The following is a 21,520-nucleotide window of genomic DNA, read 5'->3' on the forward strand; positions in this document are numbered from 1 at the left end:
CCTCATTCCCAGCTCCCCAATTAGTTTGTATATTTTGTTGGTTTCCTTGGTATTTACATTAAGCCCTCACAAATTTTGGGATCTTCCCACTTTGACTATCACAATATCCTTACTATAAAAGAGGGCAGATACATCTTTATATACCTCTGCATATTTTACTATCCCAAATTTTTTTATTTCCTAAATTCTGAATCATTCAACATGCAACTATTTTAGGATACTTTTTCATTTCATTATTATAAATGTGATTGATAGGCATTTATGGTACGATGCAAGGAGAATTTACATTGCTTGAAATAAGTGCCTGCCTTGCTATTTTCCTTAACTTCATATGGCAGAAAAACCAAAGCAAAAACAGAAAACACAGTCCCTCTGTTACATTCTTGATAAGTTCGCATTTGAAAAGACAGTGACTGTAACCATAGAAATAATTCATCAGCCTTACAGAACTGTGAATATCTATTTTGGCCCAAATTATCTTTTACAACACATGGGTGCTGAAGGAAACCTGTGTTCCAAATCTTACCCTCTTTCCCTCAGCCTGCCTTGGGGACATAAAATACAAAGCATCTTTAGCAATGAAGGCTTTTAACAATTTAGGAAGTAGAAGCATGAAGTGGACATTTTCTTCAAATCGCCTTTTATAGAGAGCCAATGATCAAATGTAAAAATAATTACCAGTTGTAGCTATTTAAGTACAGCTCTTCAGCTTTCACTTCCGCATTTTGCAAAGTGCAGGAGAAAGCGTCCTTAGTCTAGACAATACTAGATGAAGTACTTAAGGACTCACACCTAGCGTCCTCCTCTGTACTGTGACCTCAGAAGAGGAAATGCCTGGGTAAGGTTGGGACTGCAGAGCCGAGCAGCCACTCACCTGTTTGGGACACTCCCGGTTGCCTAGGTGGGCAGTCTTGGAAAACAAGAGGTGACCTTTGCCTTTCCATCTTCAGTCGTGTGGCTTTACAGGTCAGACCTATAGGAACCCTTTTTTCTGGTGTGGCTTTAGATCTTTTCAGTTCTGAACATTTTTTTTAATATATATTTTATATATAAGACATCAGACTAGGATTAAAATAAGGAGAAACGTTGATTTCTTTCTCCAGTTTTGTCCCCTATATTTATTTATACCTGCTCTCTGGATTTTTTTTTTTTTTAAGGAAATTTGGGTTTATTTATTTAACTTCCCTAGTACTGTTTCAGGAGATAATAGGACACCCTGATTAGCATGCTTATACTAAGCCTTGGTGCAGTATATAAAAGAAAGTGCTTCTTTAAAGACCAGACTGCAACTTGGAAGGACAGATTTGTGTGGTGGTAACATGTCCCATGTTTTCCAGAGATATTTTTATGCAGACTTGTGTTTTCAGTGACCTGAATGTCTTAACCTGCCCCAATTATGCTGACATTGCCCACGATTTCCTCAAGAGTTTATCCTGTGGATTCTCCTGGTGAGAAGTTGACAATGTAGCCACATAATACCACTTGTCTGGTTACAGTCTAAGTATTCATATCAGAAAAAATGATTATCTTGCTGGACTTCTCACAGAGTCACCGATAGCGATTATCCAAAATTGAAGGATAAATTAGGACGTGGGGCATGTGGCACAAGAGGTGGCATGCAGAATGTCTGAGCAATAGCAGCATTGTTGGGATTGGGTCAAAGACGTACACAGAATGAGAGGTGTGGCCCCTTGCCAAGGCGTTCTCTTGCCGTGCCCCACCTGTGACCTACTTACTCCCTAGAAGAAAAGTCTTGAGTAAAGGACACGTAATATCCTCCTGTCCAGTTTTGAGTCTAGATCTTCACATTCAACAAGGAGAACTAAAGGATCAAGCCATGCTTGTTACCGGACCTAGTGAGGGTTGTGGATTTTCCTAAAACCCACAGGAAAAATGAGATGTTACAAGCTCTTCTCCCTTGACTTGAGATTGTCAAGGGTCTCAGCTTGGGAATGACCAGAAACGTGTGTGTCTATACAAACCGTCCAGGGCAGTAATAGCACCGCTTTGCCATTGAGAGCTCTGCTCAAGCAGTCCTCGGGTATCTTCTGTTCTTTAAGGTACTCGCCCACCATAAGGGCCAACTTTTGTCTGTGCTCAGGAAGGTAAGACATAACTTGATGATGGATACTGATCATCTGGGCGGTCATTTCCAGCCCTGGTCCTGTCGGCTGCAGGAGGTGATCCTCTCAATGGTAAAGTCCAATTTACATTTCTTCCTGAGAAAACCCGTAGGTATTACAGCCAAGCTTTGCAAAACAAAAAAGAAGAAAGACAAAATGTACTTACTTATCCTCATTCATGGTTATTAAAGAATAGAACTACCGTTTATTTTTTTAATGGGACATAAGTGGGCTTAAAAAGGATGGTTTTATGCTGCACATGTTTGCTTATTTTGAAGTCACATGCACAGTATTTTCAGATCTTTACTGTGAACCCTGTTTGCGGCTTACATGTATTTTTTAAAAATTTGTTCTGGTGAGGTTTTAGCAGAGACTGGACTAAAATGCCACAGTGCGATTCATTTAAAGTTCTTTATTTTTGCTTTTGGAAAAGACACCCTTAACCACAAGGAGGTCCTCCACGGGGGGTGGTGGCCACAGCTCTGGGGGATGGTTTTACAAATGTGGACTGTTAGGCTGAATGTACTGCTGTTTTTGGAGTCTTTTCTTATAGAAAATGTACATGTTCTCTCTTTTATACTTGCTGCAGAATGCAGTGCGTCATAATCTTAGTCTTCACAAGTGTTTTGTGCGAGTAGAAAACGTTAAAGGGGCAGTATGGACAGTGGATGAAGTAGAGTTCCAAAAACGAAGGCCACAAAAGATCAGTGGGTACGTCCACCATGTTTGAACTTCTTAGCCTAGCTCGGATTGTGCTGACAAGTATGACGTAGAGGCTTTTGGCTGCTAGACGGTGTTAGACCAAAGAACTGGTTCCACATTGTCTCGGTTAAGGGAAGCAAAAAAGCATTTCATCCCTCCTGTTTTGTATACCCACCAGTCCCCCTGCCCTGCTTGCCGGTCTCTGTTGCATCACATGCTAGTAGCTTTTAGGTGGCAATGCATATTAACCCTCACAACCATTGGCTTATGCTTATTGCATTTTATTTTCTTTCTCCTGTCCCCTGTACTGGATGTCTGTTCTGCCCCCAACCCTGTCTCCTTTCGTTGCCACTCCATCTCCTTTGCCGCCGCTCCTATCCCAGGGTGCCATTCGCACCAACCTCTCACTGCATAAGTGCTTTATCAGAGTAGAGGATGAGTTTGGGTCCTTTTGGACAGTTGATGATGAAGAGTTTAGACGTGGCCGCCATATTCAACGAGGCCGTCCTCGCAAATACTGCCCCGATGAAAACTTTGACGAGCTTGTCGCACAGTAAGAGCCTTTACTTGCTTTTGTTTTTGTTTTCTGCTGTTGCTTTGGCTTTGCATGGTTGACTCATCCCATGTAGTTCTCGCATTTCACCACGTAGCAGTGCCACGGCTTTCTGCAACGGAACTAAATGGTGTGGCGTGTACATGTATTTTCTCTTTTCTCTTTGGAACACCAGCACCTTGAATAATGCTTTTTTGATGTCTTTAAGGCCAATATCGGTTGTATTTTCATTCAGCAGCTTACGGGGACCCTCTCCCTAAATACTGTTGTGTGACCCTCTAAAAGTACAGAGGAAGCTTGTAGTTAGAGTGAGACCATGTATTTATCGGGGGTAAAGTTCCTCTGATTTGCTCACTCACATAAATGAAGTGAAATGAATGACACAGGCCTCTGAGTGAGACCAGCGCCAGGTGATGGTCTCAGTTTAAAGCCACTCCTCCGGTCCTAGGCCAGCAGGGAAACAGTTCCTTGTCCTCACTCACTGAACTAAGGTGCCCCGCATCAGATCCTCCCAGACTGGGCTGTGCAGCGCACCCCGTCTCTTCCATAGGAACGAGCCTGCCCTGGCACGCCCTTCTTTCCGTCTTCTTTTGGCAGTAAGTGTGCCTTGGAGAGTTCCTTAAGAACCATGCTAGAGTTCAGTCACTGAGAAGAGAGGCCCAAGAGTCCACGTTCTGCCATAGTCTGCCTTCAGGAAGCCCTGCAGCCAGCTCCCTGGCATCAGGGCAGTTACCAAAAATTTGCAGAGAGGTTCCTAATTCATCAGTGTGGGGAGTGGCCAAGCCTGTTATTAAGCCAGAAGTTTATACCTAGTTCCCTTGAAGAGCCAAGTCTACCCCCCACCCCCCAGCCCAAAAAAGGCAGGGGCCATGGAGAAAACCTGACTGACTTTGCTTTAGTTTTGTTATGGGGTGGGGTGGGGGGGTTCTGACTTGCAAGGATACAGCAAGCTTAAAACAAAAAACAAAACTTAGCTAGGAACTTGGGGGTTGATTGCATTTAACTTTGAGTTTTTATCTTTTTCTTACACAGTAACCCTTCCCTTATTAAAAACATGCAGAGCAGCCACGCCTACTGTACACCTCTCAATGCAGCTTTACAGGTAAGATGGATGGTGGTCCCTGATATGCAGTACAGGCACATGTCTCCCCCACTCATTTCAAAATATATTAGCCTCGCTCTAATTAGATATTAAATTTTAATTCCGTTAAACTTTTTTCTTAAGTGCACAAAGCATCGTACTCCCTGGAGGCAAACACATCGGGCTGCTTCAGCATTAGCAGGATGCTTAGCATTTTGAATATTGTGGCAAAAAAATTAAAAGTTCACTTATTAATATTTATCAGCAGTATCATAATTTCCATCCTCTTATTTCAGAATTTCACTTGAGGCAAAAATACCACAAGTGTAATTACTCCAGCACAGCTATTAATGTGCTGGATGATAGGCCACTGCATCACATGACCTTCTATTGTTCCCCAGGTTTAAAGAGAAAGCAGAGCTTTTAATTTCTCCTTTTAAAGTCTATGCTGGCATCTTTTCTTTCTTTTCTTTTATCCCGGGTGGGGGGCGGAGGGCTGGGTTTAGGTCACGTTGTGAATGTAAACTGGTTTTGTTTAAGAACAGTCTCTGGGTTTCTGGCCAATTGCTCAAGATTACATACAGGTGCACACAATGTCGCTTTCCTCCCGGTAAACTGAGCACTGTTACACAACCAGCATTACCAGGGCTGTGGGCACCACTGAGCGGGGGTTACCTGGGTGGCCAGCCATCCTTTTATTTACTGCATTTGGGTTGCCAAGCAGTAGGGTCATCTCCTCAGTCGATGAGCAGACAGCTGTACCGCAGTGGTCCTCACCTCCCCCTCAAGTCGTGTAGGTAAGCTGCGTCCTTTGGCCAGTGGTCCCCTCTCAGAAGACCAGCCAAGGCAATCTTGATAACCTGTAAATGGCATATTCTAGGGATAGACCTGATGTACAGACTGGAATCCAGTACCGTGTGGACCTTTGCCACCTGCACTCTCGGCTGGGGACTGTTTTCCCCAGAAATGGTATTTAGCTATTACGGTGTCTGTCTGATGCCCCTCCAAGGAGCCATAAACACATGTTAAAATTTCACAACAGGAGGCTACAGTTAGAGAAGCAGAAGTCTAGAAAAGGCTCCTTAAGGGACAGGAGAGACATGGGAGCCCTGGTTCTCACTATTCGTTAAACCAGTACTTACTGAGCACGTGCTCTGCACCCTACAGAATTATCTCCCACCTTGTACAGTCTGTCTCACTTCAGTGTATATATGTACTTTTAGCCTGAACTAAATTTAATAGGAACTACTTTCTGCGTTTCTTTTAATTGCTTGTAGTTTACCTAGTAACTTGAGCAAAGCAAATGAAAGCATGCTTAGATGCCACCACTGTAAATACCATTCATTAGTAACTTATTTTCCCTGGAGTCTTAAGTCTGTTCTGTTCTATCTGGAATAGTATTAAGATTACAAGCACATTTTACATTCATGAGACAGAAAGGCAAAAAAAAAAAAAAACACACACACACACACACAGTAAAACAGCAATCCTCTTAACTATGTGACTAATTTGAATTAGTATATTTTATCATCACAGAACTATTCGTGTTCCAGCTCTAAAAAAAATTATTCTGGCATGCTCTGTACTCTCTCTTATTTCCAGGGATAGCCCAGAACTATCCTGCAGTGTTCCAAGAACACTTTATGTCCCTAATGAGGTGAGGTACAGAAACTGATACAGGTGCCTGCCTTGAAGGGGTCTTCCTGCTCTCGCGCCCACTGTCAGTCGCCGGTCTCATAAGCTAACTTTCTGCTGGGCAAATTAAATTAAGACTCGCCCAGCAGGCCTGCCTTTCCATTATTGCCCATTTCCATTTCTCAAGACAAGTAAAAATAATAGTGGAACAACATCTTAAAAAGATTACTAGAGCAACATAATGCATGATATACAATATATAAAATAGGACAGCAGAACCCACTACAGAAATAAAACATTGGACTTGGGACAGATTGCATTATGCTCTGAAAAAGTGAAGTAACTAAGGGTAACCGTAAAGCGTCGTATTTATAGACTGCCTTTCCTTGCGCGGCTCTCAGTGCTCCAGGCGCAGTGCTGCTTGCTTACGGGCTTGTGCTCCACTACTTGGGCCGCCTCGTTTTCTTGGCAGAGGTGCCAGTTGGATATGAAGCCGCGTGCCGTGCACAGGACCATTTATATAATTAAGTCCATTAGAAAAATTGTAACCCACCTGCTCCCTGAGTAGACAGTGACTAGGAAAAACCACTTTGTTAGGCAGAAACAGTTGGTGAAAATTTTTCCGACCTTGGGTAGACTGCTTGCTAATCACTCACTCCGCAAAGACTGTTCAAGAGGCACTGTCGTAGGTCTCTCAGGCACCGTGTTCTCTTAGCAACCCATTTGATCCTGTCTTACAGGGCCGAGTTGGGTTTCCTCCACTTACCTCTTCCTTGTCAGAGAACACATTTGTATCAACATTTCAGTTTTGTCTTTACTAGAGAAGCTGCTGAAGAAATGCCAACCTAGAGATGGCCTCACTTTTGTCACATTCTGACCGAGTAACAGTGACCTGATCTTGTGGCAGGGCCAGTGAAGACTCACCCACAGTCCAGGCCGAGCTTCCATGGCCGAGAGGCACGCCCACTGCGTTGTCTCAAATAAGAAGGGCAGTTCAAGTGCTTGTCCAGCTGCACCAGCTGCAGTTTGCACACATTCTTGCTTTTTGTTTTGCCAAAAAAAGAGGAAAAAATGCTTTTATTGCAATTACAAGAGCTCAGTTGCAAAAAGTTCTTGATGCAAATGATTTGACAAACTGTAGGAGAGTGAGGAATGTTCAGATTTGCTCTTCATCAAAATGAGTTCACCACATTTGGAAATAAAACCAGGATTGCTCCCCACACTTTTTCAAAGAAGGCAGTTAACACAAATTCAGAAGTGGAGGGAAGGAAAAGCTATGTGCTTGCTGAGGGCCTAGCTGTGAGATAGTCGCATAGCCAAAGCTGTGCTAGGTAGCGGGTGATCTGTCGCAGGGCTTGGATCTAGAAGGCAGCTCTGCCTTTGGAGTTTGTGCAGCGAGCGAGGCTGCCACTGTCATCGCAGGCGGATTCCCCGCAGCCCAGCTTTGCACCTGTTCGTTCTTCTTTTTGGCTCTTACTTTGTGTCTAGAGCCAGGATTTCCAGAATAGTCTGGACTCTTGTATGACTGGCCAACTGAAGTCACCATGCCAGATTGTCTTGTGATTGTCCTTTTTCCTCATTAGGATAGAAAACCAGGCATAGTGTAGTCTGCAAGAGGACAGTTTTGATAAATCTTGGTCTAATTACTGCTGCTAGTTTTTGAAAGTCTGTCCCCTTTTAACAAAACGAAAAGTCACTCGCCTCTTACGGCCCAACAGTCCGAGGATCTGTTTGCCTGCTGTCTGCATCTCAGACTGCGTGGCCACTTTATTCCAGTGCAGTAGCATAACCAGTGAACAGCAGTCCACCAGAGTTTAGGATTTCTTTTTCATTCCCCCACTTTTTTTTTTTACTGACATCCACTTGGAGTGACTTTCTCAACTTCAATGTGGATGCACTTTAGTGCCCCAGAGAAATACAATTCAAATGCTTCCTTTTGCTAGAGGTATCTTTCTTTAATCCCCAAATTCCCAGATAGGTCCCAGGCTGGAAGATGACACAGTGTTATTGTTAGTTATTGTTACCTTCTACCCCCAACAACAGAACTGACGGGAGGAGGTAAAAATTGATTCCAGTTCTGTAATCTCTTCCTTTTCTATAGGATCTAGCAGGTAAATATTTATGGAACATTTGTTTGAGCTCTACAGCCAGAACAATCTGATCAAATCTTTAATACCCAATACTGGAGTCATCACAGTGGATAAGGAAATGAAAGTCTCACTGTTAGTTGCTCTTGAAATAAGGCATCGGACACAAACCTCATAATAGATAGCCTGGCCTAAAACATGTGACGACACAGCAGGGCTGAACTGAGTCCCCGTGAGTCCTTTTGTCCCCCGAGCCAGCTCTGTGAAGCCAAGCGTGGGACTTGTGTCACAAGCCTCACTTGTAAAGCAAACTCCTTGTACACCTAACAGAACCTTGTGTTGGCCACCCGTGCTACGATGAACTTAGCCAGATCACTGAATACACCCACAGGTAATACCCTCCCTACCTAGGCGTAACTGTGTCTTCCTAAATTTCCTCTTGGTTGCTGGCAGGCTTCGATGGCTGAGAATAGTATACCTCTATACACTACCGCTTCCATGGGAAACCCCACTCTGGGCAGCTTAGCCAGCGCAATACGGGAAGAGCTGAACGGAGCAGCAGACCACACGAACAGCAACGAGAGCGACAGCAGTCCGGGCAGATCCCCCATGCAAGCCATGTGAGTACCGCCCGCCCGGAAGGCCTCCGCCCCCAGTCTCCCTGTTTCATGGTGGCACACAAGCCCTTCTCTAGCCCTATTTTACACGTCTTCGGTAATTTCCGATTCCCTGGACCCCGGGTAGAAGTGTGTGCTTCTGGAAATGTTTAGCCCGGTAAAAGGACCATTTGCTAACTGTCCCATAAAAAGCTGTTGGCTTCAAGCAGCCTTACAAGTGCTTAGAGCAAAACAGTGAGCAACTCAGTTGTTTTTCTTTCCCTCTGCTTGGCATCTCAGGCCATTATTTAAGCCACATTGCTTTTTCTTCCTAAAATTTTTATGCACCTCTGTAAAAAAAATTGCTGTTTCTTCTGCTTGCCAGCATGCTGAACCCAGCAAGGAAAGAAAGGATGCTTGTTTACTGGGTTGTCTAATAATCTCAACCTTGAACACCACGCCGAAGCATTACGACTCAGCATTAATGATGGCCCAAATGAAAGGCGGCATGATTTATAGATCGCTCTTAAAATATCGAAAGGAACATTAATAGGCGCATTATAGCAGCAGACGGCAGTATAACGAGCACACATAACTGAGTGCACTGGCGGCCACGGCCGTCCACACCACCTGGGAACGGGGCCAGGACTCCTGGGGGTGGGTGAGGGAAGGAACGGGCTCCCTCTGCCCCAGAAGACCTTAAAAGATAAAACCCACTTTAACCTGAATGATTGAATTGCAGCAAATGTGGTACAACGACAGCGTCTCTTGCCCACGTTCAAGGAGCAAACCAACTCAACGTTTGCACTATTGTGAGCAACTAGAAGAGGCCACTTACCTACACAATCTTCCTGAATTACTGCCCAGCATCTTACTGTAAGATGACTTAGGTGATAGCCATGGAAAATACGACCTGTAGCAATTAGGAACAGGGCAGATCTGCATCTAAAGCCAAAAAGAAACTCCTGCTGCCTGCCAGGGTAATTGGTGCGTTTGGGGGAATCTGAAATTTGATTATGTAGCATTTGAATTTTATGCCTAAAGTGCTTTGAAAAGGATCTTTAAAGTTGGAAATAATCAGTTTTAATTCACATGAAGTCTCTTAGCATTTATTCCCCAACATCTTATCTTTCTTGCTGCCATGTATCATCCTTTTCTAAAGCAACCTGGTGTTTCTGACTTACATTGTTATCCCTCTCATATTCATCTTTAAATCATTATTATGACAGGACTATTTACTTAGATATTAAGGAAGTTCACAGCAAATGAAAATTGGCATATAACCTACTTTAAGAAATACTCAGAAATACCTGAACTTACTGAATGAAAGAGATACTACTTCTCGTTATCTCTGTGAACGCCAAAGCTTAGTTGATGTATAGTCCTATTATTTCATACAAAAAGAATCACTTAAAAAAGCATGCAACAGGATACTTGGATAAAAACCTCAGGCAAAATTTAGAGTGATGCTAATTTTTTCTGTTGACGATAAAGTCACTCTAAAGTTAACAATTTTGGATTAACCCCAGTATTTGCAGAAACTGTGTTTCACAGCACATGGCATGATTTTTAAGGAACCCTGCCTAATAAAGACGTCAAAATGCTGACCACGCCGCTGAGAGCTCGCAAGTTCACACTGTTTGCTGCACACGGTGATCTGTAGGCAACACCCTCCGCCCTGTGCCTGCCTCTTGACCTCACAGTTCCGTGAAGCAAATTCTGTGAGGGCGTAGGTTGCACTCTTGTCCCATCTGCATGACACTGCAAGGGTGCTAATCGGTTCTCACCTGCTCTGGTCCAGGGAACGAAAAGCAAGCTGCAAACTTTACGGCTTTCAGGCCTTGACAGCGCAGCGGCCCAGGCAGACCTCTTTACTTGTACTTCCTGTGACACCCCAGTACCGTGACATTTTGTTTCTCTTGTGAAACACTAGAAAGGAGTGACATAATTGCGGCTTTGGGGCATTACACTTTTATCCTGATAGGAGCTACAAGGCAAAGTACTCCATACTGGGCACCCACCCTGAGAACACAAGGCCTTTAAACGCCAGCCAGCTTCACCTAAAACCTGCTGTGTTCCCAGAGTGGCTAAACGAAGGAATTGCCCGGAGGGAAGTGTGTGGTTTTGCAGTTTTATTCCCTCGTAGCCCTTCCGGAAGTAGGCATTGGAGAGAAAGGTGGGAGGGGTGGTGATCTGCAGGCAGAAAGGGTACGTGACACAGCTCGTTTCTAGGAGATGCGTGGGTGTATGTGAAGCATAGTATCTTCACTAGTTAGCATCTTACCTGGAATGAATCCTGCATGGAAATCCATTCTTTATTCTCTGAAGGACTGCATGCCTGTGGTACTGCATTTGCCACACTTGGGGGATCTGCAGGTACCAAGAAATATCATGAAGCTGGATTTAATTTCTCCGGAGTTCTGAGAAGCCTTAGAGTATCTAACGAGTATCTAACGTGCTTGTGCCGTCAGGTCGGATCACAGTAAATCTTATCAGTTCGCATTTCTTGGGAACCCACTTTGCATTAAGCCCTGGGATGGAACCAGCCTGCATGATAAGGTGGGGTAACCTGTGTCTTTGGGATGGTAAATAGTCTTACTGAAGTTAGGCTGCAAATTTGGGGGGAGAACAGCATCACTTCTGTCGTGAACTGTGTTTTGTGGGGGCGTTACATGCATCTGTCTGTCTTGGCAAAACATTCGTCAAAGTCTACAATTACAAAACAAGCCCTTCATTAAGATAGGTGGGTTATTATTTCTAGGCCCCTCCTGCCCATAAGCTATTACCATCTCAGTGTCGTCAGATTCCAGTTTGTGAACTTAAAAGTTTAATACATCTGATATTTTTTTTCAAACAATGAAAGGAAAATATTGATCAGGGAGACAACAGTGGAATCTCAAGACATGGCTGAGTAAAACGGAGGCAGATTCCTGCCCACAAACATGAGCAGGATCATCTCATCAGTAGAGAAGGAAGGGTAATGTATGAAGAAAACAACTCTCAGTAGTGAAAATATGAAATGCAAACATGAGGATATGTTCCTCATGTCTGTAGTGTAAGGAAAACAATTTAAGGGAACCGGAGCTTCCCATATACCAGCTAAGATACAAAATACTTTTTTAAAGGACTGCTTGGTGTTGATGGGGCTGGACTGAAACTGATGCAGCCCCTCTGGAAATTAACACTCCAGGAAATCATCAGAACCATTAAGATGTTTTGACCTTTACCCCAACAATTAATTTCATTCTTAAAAGTTTATCCTAAGGAGGTAAATCAACAGAAGTAGAAAGATTAATGAATAAAGGTGGTCACTGTATTATACAAAGAGCAAAACAGGAGAGAGGAAGAGACAATCACAAAAAGCCAAGTAGTAAGCACATAATGTGTCAGCACAAGGGCATCTCACACGTAACCACAAAACGTTTCCTTGCTGTGTTTACAATGTGTAAAAATATGGCCCTACATGGGAGGGGATGGGCCAAAACAAGAAAAACTACCTTACCTAGGGTTTATGGGTGATTTTTTTTTTTTAAGGACTCATAATCAGCATACCTCGTTTTTCCCAAAATACAGGGGACTCACCAGGGCTGACGGACGTCATGGGCGTGTGATGTGTGCACACTGTCAGGGGCCACACCATTGCTGCGTTTTCGTCTGTCTGAAAATTCTTAACTAACTTCTGAAGTGCATCGTCACTCTCCGCTGGGCTCCACAAGCTAGATGGCCAAGTTCTGGGTCACACTGTAGGAAACAGACAGATAGGACCATTAACAACTGCAGATACATGGAGCGCACCTGGGGAAATACACTATACTACAACTTCAGTGTATTCCATTTTGCAAATCATTTTTAAGAATATGGGCACAGTTGTTTTAAAAGCTATTTATCCTGAGGTCTACCCCCAAACAAACACTCTCTAGGCTGTGCTGATGTTAGAGTCAATTGCTTTTGTAAAGGTTCGCGTGTCAAGGGCAGTCCAAAGCACTCCTCTGTTTGTTCTTAAATGGTTCGAGTGGCCTTTGGGGTTTGCATGCGACATCAATTATTTAGGAAGCCAGCCATCCCCAGGACCACCTCTTACTACTAAGTAATACTTGATAACGTCAATTAAAAAATCCTCCCTTCTGCAGCCTGTCCCGGCCTTGGGACTGGTGTAACTTGAATGGTTCTTTTACATATCAAAAGCCCTGCAACAGAAAGTAATTTGTATGTGCAAAGGATCTGTTGTAAATATGATTTACGAACAACATTTCTCAATTGTTATCGGAGTGGTTCCGTGTGATCCCCCACAGTCCCCTTTGGGGGAGCCACGCGCGGCCCGTAATGAAAAAGTTAGCAGATCTCATCACAGCCGCACACGCCCGGTGGCCGCTACCAGCCAGCCCGGTGTTCTGCCTTGTTTACGGCTGACAGCGTTATTATTCTGGTTGGGGCTCTGCTTCCTTATCATATTGTTGTGTTGAGCGTGCCTTTTCCTCTCCGTTTGTGTTTCCTGGCAGGGCTTTTCTTGCCTTATTGACAGTTTGTAAAAATATGCATTAATTTGGAGTTTCAAGCATGTATCATGGTGTCTCTTTGCTGTGTTTGCTTGAAGTTGATTAATGATAGAACCTCGCTTGGGGTCGGTCTCCGGAGAGTTCTTTCACAGGTTGTGCATGTTAACTAGCAAAGCAGAACACACAGCCAGCCGTGATTAGCCCAGCCTCCCGCACTCAGTGGTCTCCACAAACCACCACTGTATTACAGATTCTTAGTTTGCGTGATTATCTGAAGATTTGTATTCATCCACACAGGATGCGGCCATGGGGCCTCTTATCTGGTACTCAGAGTGTGGTCCTCCGTGGACCGGCAGCATCCCCTGGGAGCCTGTTAGAGATGCTGAGTCTCAGGCCCCGCCCCAGACCCGCTGAGTCACAGGCTGCGTTTCGCATAACCCCAAGGTGATTGGAGTACACACTGAAGTGTGCGAAGCAGCACGGACCAACATGGGAGCCGCTAGCCACATGTGGCCCCTTGACCACTGGGAATGGGGGCGGTGCCACTGAGAAAGTGAATTTTAAGTTGTGTGAAGTCTTAATTTTAATTTACATTGGTACCGTACCTGTGGCTAGTGGCCCGAGTGTGGCTCTGGCGTTGCCCAAAACTCTCTGGGTTGGGAAGTCCCCTCAGTGGCCCTTCTCTTGTCTCCCCAGGCATCCTGTCCACGTCAAAGAGGAGCCTCTTGATCCAGAGGAAGCCGAAGGGCCTCTGTCCTTGGTGACAACAGCCAACCACAGCCCAGATTTTGACCACGACAGGGATTACGAAGACGAACCAGGAAACGAGGACATGGAGTGACCGTCTGGGCGGGCCGGCCCTAAGAATGAAGATTGGGGAAAACAAACAAACGGCGTCAAAAGTTAGCAGTGAAATCGTTCTCCATTTGTGTACAGTCTGGAGGATTTTCACTACATTTTGACGACTCTGAAATGTGTTAACTCTTAGTGCCATCAAGAATCCCATTTGGGAGTATTTTTGATTTTTCTACTTTTTGTTGAAAAAAGGAATTTGTACTCTGTGCATTGGATGGACTTGTTTGGTACTTGGGATTTTCCTCTCTTAACCGTCAACATCAGTGTTGTAAATGTGCTAAACTGACTCACTTTTAGCAGCAGATTCTGAACTGCAGTCCTGCCAGCGTTGGACACTGAGGACACCCAGCTGAGCATGTGCACCAAGCCTCTGCCCAGAATTTAAGGATTCCAATGGACGACCTATTTGCACAGTACTGCATGTTGATTATCACTGCCTTTACCGTTTTGTTTTTTTTTTTTTTTTGCTTCCATTTGGGATGGGGAAGGCCTTTGTGTGTGTATTGGGGGGAGGGGTTAAAAATAATTATCCCAAACTTTTTAATGTATTGCTTTTTTTTTTTTTTTTTTGCTTCTACTTATACCATTTTAAGTTCTGACCTCAGGCCTCCATTTGGGCCCATGGCCTCTTGGAGGCTTAAAGTTTTCTGTACCATGTGATGAATGTTAATAGGTGTTTTTATTACACAAAGCTGAATGTCATTTCTCGTTTGTAGTTTTCTGTCACTCATTCCATCTTCCTTCAGACATCACCACGTTTTCTCTAAAGTCAGAAAACATTCCGTTTTGGTCTTTTTCAAAAAAGGTCCCAAATGCTGCACTCTACACATGAAGGCCCTCTCGCACAGACGTGAAGCCCTGCCAGAAAGAGAATGAATGACAGAAAAAAAAAAAAAAAGAGACAGACACTCTAGGAACAAGCAGATTCATTCCACAGAGCAGTATTGGAGGTGGGAAAGGGGGTTCAGATTTCCTTTTTTTTTTTTTTGACGGTTATCGTCACTCTCAATAAATGCCACATCGTTTGACCAGCACAAGGAAACAGGCAGCACCCCGCAGCACCCCTCCCCCCCACAAACAAATCTCCTGACAGTTGGACGGCCGGTGTGGCTGCAGAAGGCTCTCCCTGATGACCGAGTTGCAGTGGGCCACCGGCTTCCCTGAGCAAGTTCGCTGAAAGTGGTGGCGGCACTGAATTTAAACATCAGTTGAGACCTGCTTGGTGGCATTAATCTGTTTGAAGGCAAATTAGATTTCAGATTGCATTTGTTATGGGAGTTAATGAAGACTCAGTTCGGCAAATGCTAAAGTGTTCATTTCAAACGTGCAAATTTGGTTCTGCACTTCAGTCCGTTATGTAAAATTATTGCACCGACCCAGAATCAAAATCTAACAGAAGACAGCAAGCAGACGAGGTGAGGGCGCCCCTCGACCCTGGGCTTCTTGGGAAACAAACACTGGCCTGCAGATCGTGGCGGTCATCGGTCAGGACAACCTCGGTCCATAGAACCCCTCTGCTCCCCTCTGCACCCACTTTCCTGTTTTACTCCTTTATTTATCCAGGACCGAAGCTTTTGTTTTGTTTTAGTTTAAGAGCCTTTTGGAGCTTAATTTATATTCTTTGTACCTTTTTTCTAAAATTACCAAAGATATTACACAAAGGTAAATTATGTTCTCTGTTTTATGCTTTATCTAATGAAGCCAAATATCCTCTTATTGTTGATCAAAGGAGGCAAAAGAAGTTAGAGGCAATTGATGACATATAGGCCCTCGCAAACCCGAGGAAGACAACTGCTCCTTCATTGTAGAATAAATTTAGAAGACCAAGTAGGTAATGGAACCAAAGTTCTTACTTTTTTTTTAGTTATTGTGGGTTTGTTTTTTTTGTTTGTTTTGTTTTCTTTTCTGCACCTCTACCGAGACCAAAACTCCTTCTTGTAAAAGAAATTATGGGGCTACTGAAGATAAAAATAGTATCACAGAAGTGAAAGAAGGAAGTCCCATCACAGAGAAAAAAATGAATGTATGCCCCTGAAAATCGGGGGCATCTGACAAAGCAGAGAGTTACGGTGACACTCAGAGAGAACAGGAACGCTGCCACGGTGTCGGTAGACCAGACCACACACTAGCATTTCTAGGACACAGGTTTTCAAAGAAAGATCGTATGCCACTTTGGTTTAAGGACTATGCTACGACCACTGAGTTAATTTTGGTGTATCTTGGCATCTATCCTCTGGTTTTTTGCTTGTGTTTTCTTTAATGTTTCCTTACTCCTTCCTTTTTTCTCATCAGGCTTTGGTCAGCATTTTTTTTTTTTCATCAAAATAAATAAATAAATAAAATAACACTCCGGTCCGCTCGTAAGCTTGGTACAAAGCCATCTTCAGCAGTTGCTTCTGAGGCCTCGCTCTGCTTTCTGTACAAAGGGCGGTCTGTGGTCACTCGAGACTTTTTTTTTTTTTTTTAACTTTTCCAGGCAGCTTCATGACGTGCAGGCAGTAGCCAGACAGGGTCATGGGAAGGGGGCCCTGTGCTTCTAAACTGAGGGGTTGCTGGTTAGTTTGGTATTCAAAAGAGGATAAAAATCTGGTAGATTAGTTCATTCTCAGCATGTGTAGCTAGACATGAGTAAAGATAACAGCATGAGAAACTGTTAGTACGCATACCTCAGTTCAAACCTTTAGGGAATGATTAAAATTTTAAAAAAAAATACATTTCACTCAGTTGCACTTAGTCGTATGTCTTGCATGCTTCGTCTAAAGACTGTAGCAAAAAAAAGAAAAAGTAGATTTTACATATCTTTGCAGGTATCACAGCCTTGCAGAAGAACCAACTGAAAAAAAAAAAAACAATTCTCAGGCTTTACAGCAAGCAGACTTCACTATGATTTTTACAGTTCTGTATCCCTCGGGGGTGTTCCAGTCGCTTCTTTAGGATGGGTTTATTATGTTGTACATATATCCCGATGTGTCTGTGTGAATCTTTGTCTTTTTTGGGGGAGGGCGGAGGGCAGTTCTTTTTTTAGATATTGTTCCTAAAAAGGAATAAATGCATACACCTGTTTGTCAAAACACCTTTGCTTTTTGTGCAACTGCTTTATATTAATGATACTTTAAAAAAAAAAACAGCTTTGGAAAAAAACTACTGTATGTAATGGAATTGCAGAATATGCTGCACATGTATTTTATTTAGTTACCCTTGCTTCAAGAATATTGGATGACATTTCCTGACATGTGGGAGATAGAAACTCCTTTTTTTTTTTTTTTTGGCTTTTAAATTGTAACATAGTTGACGGATTTTTTTTTTTTCCTGTTCTCATTGATTGGAGCATTTTGTACAGATGTGTGTGTGTGTGTATATCTGCGTGAGTGTGCGCGCGCGCATGTGTTAATCTGTTTTTTGATACATTCCTATCCCTTGTGTTTATTCTACCACTGCCTTCCTGGCTATCTTAAACAAGTTCGTACATTTGAAAAGAGAAAAAAAAATGTTGTTTTGAAAAAATGTTTTCTCCTGCTGCGGTAAATATTTTGCATGATGAAATTCCAGGGTCAACTTTCAAGGTTTATCAGTGAAGTAGTGGTTAATAATGGAGCGTGTCAAAGCTATTGAATTTTTTTGTATAAGAAAAAAAAAAAACTTTACAAGGTGCCAAGATGTAAAGACAATTTGTTACTTTTTTTTCGCCCTCCAAGAAAGGCGTACATTAGGGAGATAGTCCCTTGTATCAGGCAAATGCATTGTCAGGAATGAGGATCCATCCTACTCATCCCTAGTCTGTCCTTGTGAGATAAGTTACATTACCCACACTGAACCAGCAGTGAGTGAGATGGAACCTGCAGGCTTATGCACGTGAAGAGTAACCGCCATCCCTGCCACCTTCGGACAGCTCTGACATCATTCCCACCATTCCATCAGACTAGCAAAGAACAACCTTGGATTCTTAGCCCAAAATATGATTGACATAATCACTAGCTATTTTATCATAAAAAATAAAAAAGTTAAAAAATATTTCCTATGCTTTCCACATTCCAGCTCAGCTCTGTTTCCAGGGGTACAAAGAACATGCTTGTAAGGATTTTGAGTCTTTTTGGTACCTGTTGGTTAATGGTATACCCTCTTGATACCCTGAATGTTTCTGAGAGTCGGTTTTGCTTTTTTATCCTGAGAATGAGACTGAACAGTTCTGAAGGCATTGTGCGGGCCCAGCGTAGCTCGTACGATCTCTGCTAACAGAGGCCTGCTGAACGAAGGGTACAGTCCGGACTGTGAGCGTGGTGCTTCGTGGATGTGCTGCCAGCAACAAGAATTTTGTTTTGTTTTGTTTTCTTTTGATAAGGCATAAAAGAAGCTCATTCCTTGACATCAACTGTAATTCCATCATTCCGTGTCTGTGGATACAGACAATAAAAAAAAATGTTGTGTAGTCAGTACTAATTACTGACGTGATAGCATTCTCAAATGCAATAAAAATGCTGGTTGTTCACACTGGTAGTCCACGTCGCCACAGCCTAAGTTTCTTTCCCCTCTGACCTGCTGATGTTGAATGTTAGGTAATGCGTTTTACTTTTACCACCAGCTGCTTGCAGCACAAAATTAAAATCCATCTTAACTAAAAGCTTTCATTATAGAGGACTCAAAGCCCTTATCCTCAGGATTTCAAAGTGAAAGTCTTCCCTTGGAGAACTGGGGACAACACAAAACAGGCCACCCTTCCTCTCAAGGAAGCCCACCTTACTTTCCTTCATCAAATTTTATAGAGAAGAAACAAAATGTTTAATAACTAGCATTAAGAGCAAACTAAAATTTCAGACGAAAGCAATTTCATGAATAATTCATTAAAATTCCACATCTGCAAGATTAGTCATCCAAATAAAATGCTAATGTCAAAAACACGCACCGTCTATAATATTCTCATCAAGAAATCTTTTTGCATATAATGATAAATGCTTAGATTAGACCAAATAATTTTACAAAACTACTTAGTCAGAAGTAGGCTACATAAGTGCATTCAAGGAAGAAGACAGCACAGCTCTAGGAACTAAAAACTCAAGAAAAACCGTGTTAAGGTTTTTTTTTTAATTGCATACCGCTAAAGAAATGTGCTATTTCTCTTTCATGTCCTGTTGTGTACGCTCCAAGGATTGATGAATTTGGGCATCATCTTTCAGTAAAAATTAAATTGGTGTATTGAAAGCAGCACTGTGAGTGGCTGAACGGTGGTAACATCAAGCCTGTTAGGTGTATAATTCAGCGCCCATTACACAAGCCGAAAGACGGCTTGAAAATTAACCTTGTGGTTTTCATGCGGCAAAACACCAGCTGATGCCGAGGAACAGGACGACGTTCTTTGCCAGCGTTGTTGTGAAAAGCCCATATTAAGAAAAAAAAATTTTTTTTTCATAACAGGTTTTGCTGTTACGTTGCAAAGTAGTGTCCTTTTTTCATTAACAATTACGCCACAGACTAGAAGCCCTCTAGTCTGGTAATTAATAAAACATTTGAACCCTTATTCTCAGCTAGCTACTAAGAATATAATATTAGGGTTAATTGAAATTCCTTTAAATGCCAGGCTTAAACATAAATACTGCTTAGAGCACATGCGGTTGGTAAAATTAAATATGTACACATATTTGAAGAAGCTAAGAGACCCAAACCAAGTGAGGCTGGGCGCGGTGGTGTGGCTTGTTGAGGCGCGGCACATCTTTCATTGTGTTTCAGGGATTGTTCTAAAGCAGCACCTTCCTCTTTCACGTCCGTATAGATTCCAGGCTTGTCACTTGGGGAACTAAGGCAGCAAACCCCAAATAGTGACTCTTCTTTTAAATGGGGTCCATTACATAAAGATCCTAAATTCCGGAAGACCAGCCTCCCACCAGGACAGACAGCTAACTGCGCGCTCGGAACCATAACCAGGTCCCCCTTACTCCGCACCCCCCAGAAAGATCAAAGCATAATTAGTCCTCCTTGACTTACTACATTTTGTCGTCTCTGATGCTATCACATATTTATGTACAGGGTAGTAATCACAATTATCTTTCATCTTCACTGTAGTGGAGTCAAATAAAAGTGTTCTTCATTCAAATAAAGTGAAGCTGGGTCTCAAACCTTCATTTAAAGAATTGACTGATGAAAGGTTTAAGACAGAATTCACACTGGAGGGAAATTAAATTACATAAAAAAAAAAGACACTGGTTTAACTGGGGGACAATGTTTGGATTAGAAAGCCATCACTCTAGATACAACCTAATTTTGTTTTTTTTTTAAGAGTTAAAAAAAAAAAAACCCTATGTCTTACTTCCACTCTGATTGTAAAATGACATTTGATGCTTAATACCAAAAAAATACATATGTATCCAATTGAAATGATCGATGGTCCTTGTTTTGTTTTTGGCTTATACTAAGAACATAGAGAAGGGAAAAAAGAGAAGCTTCAAGTTATAATGTTGATTTGAAGGTAACCGGCCTTTCAAGAATTAATTTCAGCCAAAGCAATAGTCATTATTTACCAGCGTGTGACATTTTTATCACTCATCATATTAGCAAATTTCCATTGAAAATGCTAAAATGGTTCGTCGTAAGGCACATAACTGCTCTAGCTGTAAAAATGACCAACACAAGTGGCAGTACTCAAACATTAAATTATACTGTAATTAATAAAGACAGTTAAACTGTCTACTAGCAACAGCAATTTAGGTAACCACATTTGATCGGCTATAAATTGTAACTACATTAAAATTCCAGAAATATTAGCAATATGGATTACTTGATGGAAGTCGGTGCTGATCATCAACTCTCCTTTTTTTTTTTCTTTCTTTCGTTTTACAACGGAAGCCCAGGTCAGGTTGACCACAAATCCATGGGCGAAGATCAGGCCTTAGCACTTTTAATCTTGTGAAACAAGCAATTACAAATAGTTGCATCGATTTGTTAAAAAGCTTTAGGCGACATAAATTGTTTCCTGTTTAGCTTATTGCTCTGATACATAAATGTCACCAAGTCCAGTATTAATTAGGGTCCTGGCAGAGCACGGTGGCTTCCAATGAAGAATCTGTCAGTCCTCTTACGGACATTCGCAAGAGCTGCCTGCGTTCCCGGGCTTGTTTCTCCTTAGTGAAAGAGGAAGGGAACACTATTTGGTTACGTGAAGTCTTTAAAACCAGCTCAATTTTGAGTTTTAAGCTGAATCACAGGATTTCAGACTTGCTATACTGCCATCTGACTGCATTTAAAAAATATCTCCCAAATAGAATAATATTTATAAGGCATTTCAGTCCCTCAAAAGCTGACGCCCCTTCTCAATATATGGTACTATATGTGTTTCTATGGGTTGATTATTTCTACATTTAAAATATAGTCTTAAATGACTTGTGCACATTATTGACTTAACAT

At 42.5% G+C, this 21,520-nt stretch overlaps 1 protein-coding gene across 13 annotated transcripts in view; it reads left to right on the forward strand.

Annotated features, from left to right (window-relative positions):
- FOXP1 (forkhead box P1) overlaps window positions 1–17,202 on the forward strand; it is a 568,729-nt gene extending 551,527 nt beyond the window's left edge. For all 13 annotated transcript variants that reach the window (XM_057507395.1, XM_057507378.1, XM_057507370.1 and 10 more), the window contains 4 exons: window positions 2,713–2,834; window positions 4,411–4,480; window positions 8,635–8,801; window positions 13,970–17,202. In XM_057507395.1, coding sequence (XP_057363378.1) covers window positions 2,713–2,834; window positions 4,411–4,480; window positions 8,635–8,801; window positions 13,970–14,114 — 504 coding nt within the window. In that variant the 3' untranslated portion in view covers window positions 14,115–17,202. The remainder of the gene's footprint in view (window positions 1–2,712; window positions 2,835–4,410; window positions 4,481–8,634; window positions 8,802–13,969) is intronic.
- Window positions 17,203–21,520: the final 4,318 nt, after the last annotated feature.

The sequence above is a fragment of the Manis pentadactyla genome, chromosome 1 (genome assembly GCF_030020395.1).
Source record: "Manis pentadactyla isolate mManPen7 chromosome 1, mManPen7.hap1, whole genome shotgun sequence".
Lineage (NCBI taxonomy): Eukaryota > Metazoa > Chordata > Mammalia > Pholidota > Manidae > Manis > Manis pentadactyla.